This window comes from Temnothorax longispinosus, chromosome 12 (assembly GCF_030848805.1).
Source record: "Temnothorax longispinosus isolate EJ_2023e chromosome 12, Tlon_JGU_v1, whole genome shotgun sequence".
Taxonomy (NCBI): Eukaryota; Metazoa; Arthropoda; class Insecta; order Hymenoptera; family Formicidae; genus Temnothorax; species Temnothorax longispinosus.
In genome coordinates this window covers 7,824,520-7,834,018 of record NC_092369.1, presented here as the reverse complement: position 1 = coordinate 7,834,018, position 9,499 = coordinate 7,824,520, and the positions used below count along the sequence as shown (strand labels likewise).

Genomic DNA, 9,499 nt, shown 5'->3' with positions numbered 1-9,499 from the left:
CGACATAGATGCAAATATCGAATAACGCGATATTCTGCTCGATCAACTCGATGTTGTACAACGTTGGTAATTTCCAGGATCTAGAAAACTGTACATCTGTCGGTCTTTCTGTCAATTATTACGACAGCTGCAAGCCGTGGTATAACAAAAAATACGATGTATGTAACAATCGCGCCTGTTATATCGCGCATCTATTTGCTTCGATACCGTGATTCCGGGGGAACGCGAGAGGCAGGGTGGTTCGTTGCTTTCAGCTGGCCCGGGTATCCAGGGTTCGTCGCCATAGCGACACCCGAGCCATGGCTAGCCACCCCATTCTACAGTACAGACGGATGTAGACCGCGTAGGTTGAAAAATCCGAACGACGCGCCCTAATTAATCCGCTGATGCACAATTCAATTTGTACTCTCGCTGAAAGTTACACAAGACGTAATCTAGATAATAGATTTACGTACATCAGGCAAGGTAGATAGTTGCTTTTGGTGTCAAGCTTCAACAACAAAATCATGGTTTAACAAACACAATCTTATCTGATAGATAAATGAATACAGAAATAAAGTCTATTTGACGAAAATATTATTAATAATAACAAATGATAATATAACTGGTAATATAAACTAATTATTTTAATTTAGGAATAGGTAAAATATACACATATATATTGAAATAAGGATTGTGTGTGTGGAAAAATTAAAACACTTATTGTATATTAATTTTATACAATTTTAAGATTTATTTCGATATATACAAAACATTGCTTCGTATTAATGGAGGCTACGCGCGCTAGCTTCCTTGTGAAAGTTCCTCATTTATCTTATCACTTAGTCAATTCGGACAATACGGAGGAATAGCAGGGAGATAATAACGATTGTCCGAATATTGTCGAGTAGCGACGTTATAATGCTCGCGCGTGTATACTCCCACATTCAACGTACAAATATATAGAAACACGCATTCGCATGGATTCCGATCGCTAACGCGTTCTTACGCCGATCCTTATGAGTGTACAATTCATTCGGATAATGATCCACTTGTGGGATCCTAGGGAGAGTCTCACACGTTGCGATTTATTTACTGCTGATTTTATGTCTGCGAAATCGGATAAAAATAAACCAACGTCTTTTTTTTTCAATTTTTCAATGCATTAAGGACTTTTCCAGTTCAGTCTTATAATTTTGCGTGCGCGCAAATTCGGATACTCGTAAAATGCAAATCAGTTCAATCGGTTTACCGTACGATCACAAATGAGAATATAGAAAACGATGTCGCTTATGTATAAATTGTAATGATAAATTTCTGATTATAACGCGAATTAAATCGTGTGGATATCCAATCGCGATAAGCAAGCGATGAATTTGGCAACTGATTCGTTGCGAAACGCCCGTTTCACATGTTGTTATCCCTGGGCGTTTTAATGCGAGATCGTTAGCGAGAGACCATTACAACTGTTGAAATCGCAACGTGCATGCAATATTACGCTATACCTATATCACCGTTACGAAATGGCGTAACTAATTTTACAAACGGAACCTCTATGCGCTACACCATAAACTGCTACAAGAATATATGTGTACTATATTTGCCTATAACGTATATATACGTACACACGTATATGTATATACATGTCTAGCACGAATGCGAATATATACCTGTTTATGTAAATGTATCTACAATTGTGTGATTTAGATCTTGTTGATTACGATACTTCCGGTAATCGCCCATCTCACGTTGTGATCTCTATTCGCATTTTTCGGCAATGCCAGATTCTTAAACGTTTTCGGCATTTTTTTCTCTCGACGCGAATTATTATTGAACTTATATTGTGATAAACATTTTAAAAGATAAAGCGATTTCTCTCAGTTTACGTAGCAATTAAAATTCGATTGTCCCCATCTGCTGGTTATTATGGAATAAGAATGGATTGTTTCCGAAAATGTTTTTACAAACTATGCTACGTTTGGAGTTACGATCTCTGGTCTGGGAATCCCTGGATTATACAGTCTTCTTGCTTTCTTATTTCTTGCCTAACAAAGATTAGAGATTATATATCACTAAGTAATATGAACAGAAACAGATTTCAAAGTTGAATATACAAAATATCTTTAAATGGCTGTCTAACCTCACGCCTAATCGCGAGGCATAAGGCATCACTAAGACCATCAGTTTACCAGGACAACTGATTAACGCAAAAATCATATGCACCTGCATTATTGTCTCTATAGTTAGTACATCAAGCTAATTATCAGCTTATCACCATTCTTTCACAAATTCTTTCTCTCTCTCTCTCTCTCTCTCTTTCTTTCTATTTAAATAATTGTATATCACATTTACACTTAATTGCTATCTTATGATCAAGAGATATATTTTACTTTTATTTCGAAATTCCCAAAGCAACATAAAATTTTAAATATGAAGACGCTTGAGAGACTAAAATGTCTTTTTAACATCTTGATGACATCCTTTGTACATTAAACTTTTTGGGAATATTAATTGTGACTTATCGTTTTCAACACCGATCAATGTAAATATCATTGTCTTTCGAATTTTTTTGCGATCTTTATTCTTACTAATTAAGGAAGTTCATCAATAATTGGTCCGCCTGTGATTAGATTTCGACACTCTGGAAATGTCGCTGGAACAGAATCGTGTCTCGCTTTTCTTGCGGAACGAATTTTCCGGGAAGTGTCTCTCGGCTAGATAGGGTCTCTCCAGCTGATTATTTGGCACATCTGAACGAGGTCGGCATGTAGAAGCTGCCCATTCGGAACTTAGTCGGTTCTTCCTGGGTGACCCGAAGGCACGGCTCGCTGCAAGTTCTCACTATCTCTCACATGTCCTCCGTGCTGAAGCTACCGATCAGACCCGCCTCTGTATCCACGTTAGAATCGCACTGCATCACCCACTCCCATATCCTCTTGGTGACGACTTTCTGGTCCACCGTAGTTTCCAGGCCGTAACTGTTGAGCAACTTCCTCAGCTTGTTCTTGTTCTCGTCCACGTTGTGCCGATCGTCCAAGATGGTGTCGAGATAGAGCAGACTGTCGCCTCGCCTGGCGAGGCTCTCGCTGACATCGACCGACGTCGACGTCGCGCTGTGGCTGATCTTACTGACGCACCACGAGTCCTTTAGATACTTGTTGATCTCGGTCACGTGCGGCCTCTTCTCCGGCTTGTGTTCAAATGCTCGCCTAAAGTATCGGAGTAGCCTAGGAGTGAAGCGACGGAAAGTCGGTGGGATTTTGGTGGTACGTCGTTTCAGCCATCGTTGAAAGGCCGAGTAGTCTGGGTCTTGGATCAGGTCGGCGCTCTGCCACGGCGGGTTGCCGGTCAGGCAAACGAAGAGGACAATGCCGAACTGCCAGCAGTCCGAGCTCCTCTTGCAAGCGTACCTCTCGTTCTTGATGATCTCGTGAATTTCGGGCGGTTGGAACGGCACCCAGGTACAACGGATTTTATTCACGAGGGTGCCCTCACGCCTCGTGCAGCCGAAATCGCATAGCTTCACCTTGCTCATATCCTGCGCGAACACCAGCACGTTCTCCAGCTTGATGTCGCGATGGGCCAGTTGTTTCGAGTGGATGAAGTCGAGGGCCGAGGCAAGCTGACCAGCGATTCTCTTACAGGCGTCCTCGCTGAGCCCGCCGGCTTTCACGTTGCCGGCGAGATCGCCGTAAGACGCGTACTCCTGCGCGAAGACGAAACATTTCTCTGCTTTAAAGGCGACGGCGTACGAGCAGAGTATATTGGGGTGCGGGCTCAGGTGGTACGAGTAGTGGAACTCTCGGAAGAAATCCTTTTCCGACGTAAGTTCTTGATGAACCGCTTTCAGGACCACCCTCGTCTGGGTGGCCCTGTGCGTCGCCAATAGAACTTTCGCGAAACTACCCTCGCCTAGAGTCTTCTCCACATTGTACTCCTTCGATAAGTCCAGTTCCTCGAGAGGCACTTCTTGCACTCTGTGGATGCCTGATTCTTTCTTCTCGTGTAGCTTCATCTGGAACAAAAAAAGAATTCAAGGTTATTCTAGAAATAGATCTTTTTACTTTGGGCTCCAGATAGGTCTACATAGTAGCGAACGATGTTTAGAACTATGAAAAATTGAATACAATAGTACGATTAGATATTTAAAGGAAATAATTTTGTTTAAATTTAAATTAATTAATTTTATTTTTAAGCATCTTAGTTTTATATTATTATTTCATTATAATTTATTTTTATTGTTATTATAACAAAGACTGATTTTTTAGCCCTTGTTATTTTTATTTCGTATAGACTGTATTCGTAGAGACTGGCGTATTCGTCCTTGCCATTTTCGTTTTGTATAGACCGCCTCCTCGTCGAGACCGGAAATTAGAATTTCATCTGTCCACATTGAAGGACATCAACATTGATTTCATACTTGGATAACTCTCTCTGTCAAAGGAATATTATCTTCGTCCCGTGGGAACAATGAAGCTCAGGAATATACCTACTACGCCTACAATCGTCAATGCGACAAACGTGCGACCATATTCAGGAGCGTTCCCACGCTTCCTTCCGCAAAAAGATAATATTCACACTTCTTCTCCGATCATGCAACGCGCGTTCTAGTTCATAAATAGCAACGCGTAGATCAATCGCGGTTCTAGAATATGATATATCGCGAACACGTGCGATATTGTGAGTTGTGCGAAGTAGAAACCGTCTGAAGAAAGATTCTGTCGATGACGTAAGCATTCTTCAAATGAAAATACAAATCTTTGTTCAAAAAATTTTGTTTTTCAAAGAAAGTTTACAAGACGTCAAAAAATCTGATTATTTCTTTTGACAGAGAAAATAACATAACTAGATAAAGCTTCATTTTCTTTAAAATGTGAAGTAAAATTTACTTTATATAATTGTTATTTTAATTTGAGAGTTACTATTTGGAATTGAGTGTAATTCCGTCTGACATTTATGAGAAAAGCTGACGCACGATTTAAACTTTGACATGGAAGATTCAATTATAAATTGATTCAAGGAATCTACAGATGAAAGCAAGTACTGAGAACTTCATATAGATATGGCACGTGTACAACAGAAATCGCGTATTTCCCCCGGTAAAGTGCACGAACTAGAATTTATCAGAATCCATCTGTCGTTGTTGCATAACGGCAACTTTAAGCAGACATTGATCTATCTAACGATATTCCTTGCGGTTTTAGACGCCGTTTCTCTTCCAGTCACGCTCGCTGCGTGATTTCGCACGTGCGTCATCAAACGCCGCGCTGCATCTGCTCTCTCGTGTAAATGGAATCGTGTGTTATGTTTCCTGCTCGATTTTACGATCGCCCGTCTCGAGAATCGATAGTTCGGTTAGTGGAGCGCGCGGCAAGAGGAGTTTTTGGAACGTCGCCACTGGAGATAGCGATTCTCATCTTCTTCGCGCGCATCACCGTGATGCTTTTTCTTCTGTTGTTTTCTTTCGGGAAGAGAGCTGCGCTCTCACGGTGCAGCGGAAAGCCTGAGAGTCGGGCCGGACCGGAGGGTGGCCGGGTGAACCCAGGACATTTAGACCCTCGCTAGATCAATAGCGAGGACCGTTCACGCTTTGGTCGACGGCGCGTGAATCTGGTCGGTGCCGAATCCCAAAACTTTCCGCCAAGCTCGCACGCAAATTTTATTTTCATGACAGAGCGTCGCGTATTCGCCATTAGATTTGTCGTTTAATTTATCACAATTTTAATGAAAAATAAGGCAGAGTCAATTAAGTATGATGTAAGATTGAGCGCAAATCATAAAAGATAATTATGTATATGGCAGAATAACAGTTGTCTTTATTTTGGGTCAGATGAGGATAATTCGAAATGTTACATATTTAATTTACATTTTAATTTACGTTTTAAAATACAATTTAAACGAAAACTTGAAAACCAGATAAGCAGAGATGGCAAATATGTTAAATTATTGCCTTACGCCACTCAACACGCATAATCAGTCGAAATTTTTTAAAACTCAAAAATTAATGTTTATGAAATTTTAATATCTATATACTCATATTATTTAAGTTTATTTTACAATATATTGTTATTTACTTCTGATATTACTTATGTCTGATACGAACAATTTGATAATCAAAGAATATATATTCTTGATTTTTAAGTGTTTTGAAAAAAGATTTAAGGGTTTAACAAGTTAAGGGTTAAGCTATATTCTTAACAGTTTAGAAAGATTGTTTGTTTTATATATATATCAAGTTGCATTACACAGATCATTAAGAGACATATAAACTACACGAAAACAAACATCGTTCGTTTAACGACGAACATTTATCTCCTTCGAGTCGTTCAATAAATTTCTGGAGATTTGAGACACAACGTAAATGTCATCATGTGACGAAACGAATGCAGTATGACGCGACAGATTTCGTGAGTGACGATCACGTATATTTTAATAACGTAATACGTCATATCGGATACGGGACGAAGCTTCATATCGAGAGCTCTCTCACTTTAATTATTAATGTGATACGCGAATTACATGTCCTTGTCTCGTAGGTGTGTGTGTGTGTTTGCTGTGCGATCTTTATAAAAACGTTGCTCATTTAAATTCACACTTTATATGTCATACTGACTCTAATTTTGGCAAATAGATAACGGTGTCTCTCGTTTTCTATTTTCTGTTCATTGTTTTATGTCACGGTTATTTTTTCACATTACCACCGGTTCGGACCGGTTAATTCTGACAAGCCTCAGAGGCACAAGTATATTTAGCATTTATGTTTACTGGGCACTCTATTTTAATACACGCGAGTTCACGGCGTTATACTTGTGCGTGCGTCCGTGCATGCGTGCGTGCATACCGTGCATTTAATGAACCAATTTAGCTGACATATATAGAATCGACAACTTATACGCGCTACAAGTGTCACTGAAATTATCTCTGTAAGTCCTTAACGAATTAAACGTTTGTAAAAGTATACTATGGTATGCTACAATTGATTATACTGTTAATTTCTTATGGCTTTTTTATTGACAATTTATTATAGTTTTTTGCATTTGTTATTTTTTTATTGCAACACATTTTACAAAAATTCATGGTCGTCATTAAGCATAGTATAATTTTGAAAACATAACTTTTATAATATATCTTTAATTCTCAGCAGATACAGGAGTCTTCCAAAATCCCATCATGTAAAAAGCGGATTTCAATATTAATGAATTCTTTTAATCGGGTTATATAAAATTCCGCCGTAAAGCTCAATAAAATTTAGTAACTGCTGAGAGTTAAAGTCGGCACTAGAAAGCGCCCTGCACAGTTATAAATTAAAGTTACGCAGCTACAATGATAGCGAAGTGATAACACTACAAAGATACGTACCACGCAAATTCGTTTGACAATCGACAGAAACGTCACTTCACTCTGTGTACACTGTGTTCAATGTATTATATATATATATCGATAAATACGCGTATAAATCACTCTTGTTCGACTAAATTCCGATTAGCGTGTCCTCGTTTATACATCCTCATATCGCGATGATGTCCTGACACGCGTATGTCGGCTGCTCACAAGTATCACAGACGCCGAATCCAATCAGCGCGCGTTAGGAATTATGTCAACTGTGTCCCTCTGACAATTTCGCTTTCGGAGCAGGTGTCACTTGAGAGACACGGCACAGAAATAGAGACTCCGGTGACGAGGTATCGATACGACGACGCTCGGTCACATTTCCCGTGGTGCGCGTATCTCAAACGTCTGGAGCGTCGTGACGCTCCGCGTCGCTTTTATAGACCCGGTCGGGAGGTGCGCAGACGTGGATTGTAAAAGGGTGCGAGACACACGACAACGCCGGTTGTAGGGCGAACGTAACGCCGCGTCGTGCGATGGTTTTTTTTAACGAGCGCATCATGCGAATCGACGAGTCGCGTCGTTACGGTGAGACGGACACTTAGATAAATAGAGGAAGTTACCTGGGGCGGGATATACCGCAGAATTCTTCCACGTGCCGCCATTGATCGATTATGCGCTATCCTTAGTCACGAATTGCCATATTCATGTTCATATAAAAAAAATTCTATCTTGTCGATCAAATTGTTGGTTTATGATAATTACAGAAGAATAAATACATTAATCGTATATGCAAATTAGATTTCTTTTTTATTTTGTTTGCGTTAAGTCGCGTCCATTAATTTTTCGTTACCGAATATATTGCTTACGTCTTCAATAATAGCGCATTCTCGAGATTTAGGAATAAGGACTCGATAACTATTCACGAATAATTAGAATTCCTTGCGAGCGAGAACGATGTGTGAGATAATAAGTGGAACCTTATATAAAAATTGAGATTGACCTATAACATTTTTTTCTTACTGATTTGTAGGAACGAAAGACATTAATACCCGTCTTTTATTCTTTTAAGTCGCTCTTTATTGTCTGCCTGACTGTGAATTTTGCAAACATAAAGCCATTTTGGTATCAGTCGAATCCACAAAGTATATTTTTGTACCTGCACGAATGGATTATTGACACGGATCGACTTAAAGTGAATTTATTGACTTTCCGCCGCCAGTCTAATATTCCAGCTTCCATGAATATAAAGCTAAATGAGAAAGGAATAAACGTCACGTGACTACAATTGACTTCTACAATTTATCGTAATTATATATTTTTGGATGCATCTATCGCGTTGTAATTTTAGAAAGTTTTAGTTATTGCTATCTATGATTGAAAATGATCTAAATGTAAAAGATTAAAATGTGTTCCGGATTTATTACAAATTTCACACTTGTCTCTTGCAAATATGTTTTACCCGATATCATTTTCTTAAATTTAACAACATGGACGTTGTTAAATAATGCAGATTACGCGTTCGTCGCGAATCCGAATTTACACCTGAAAGTATTTTTAAAATGTATGTCAAGTATACGGAGAGTCCATAGAGATGTTCGGCTGTGTACAGCCGGATATTAAAGATATAAATAGGAAAAACGGTCGATGTGATTAGTACAATGGAAGTAAAGTACAAGTGCAAGTTATTGTGTAATCATGACGAATCATCGATTCGCATTTTCTAATTCGCAACTTACGCGAAAGATCTTGACGTCGGCAAATTTCGAGAAACAGAAAGAATCTAGGTTGCACGAAAATATATTGGCGTCATCGAACTTGTACATTTACGTGGGCATATGTATCTACAAGTCCCATGGAACAGCAAGTAGAACAACGTGGTTGATTTATGTGGAAATCCCGAGGCAATCGTATACATTGACTTTTATTAGCAATAAAAAATTAACTTCCAAATAAATGACGAAATTGTGTAGCGAATCTTGCTTCGCAGTAGTGTCCGTCTTTACCTATAATTAGATTTTCACGGATGCGGCTATTGTCTATTTTACGAAGCAACTGACTAACCGTGCAACACTAGTCTCGCGCGCTTGCCAAGCAGCCATTGAACTTTAAGAACATTTATCATTCGCGCGGACGACTTCTTCCACGATCATTCTTTCGCTATATGAACTTTGTCATCTAACGATACTTG

General features: G+C 39.2%; 1 protein-coding gene across 1 annotated transcript; it reads right to left on the bottom strand.

The window, feature by feature from the left end:
- Positions 1 to 709: 709 nt before the first annotated feature.
- Meng (serine/threonine-protein kinase meng-po) lies at positions 710 to 7,735 on the bottom strand. The gene is made up of 2 exons (XM_071795064.1): positions 7,339 to 7,735; positions 710 to 3,994 (listed from the first exon to the last, which is right to left on the bottom strand). The coding sequence occupies exon 2, from the start codon at positions 3,992 to 3,994 to the stop codon at positions 2,828 to 2,830; it is 1,167 nt and encodes a 388-aa protein (XP_071651165.1). The 5' UTR covers positions 7,339 to 7,735; the 3' UTR covers positions 710 to 2,827.
- Positions 7,736 to 9,499: the final 1,764 nt, after the last annotated feature.

Bases quoted from the DNA above. Each gene is read 5' to 3' on its own strand.
- Meng (XM_071795064.1), bottom strand. From the start codon at position 3,994: ATGAAGCTACACGAGAAGAAAGAATCAGGCATCCACAGAGTGCAAGAA.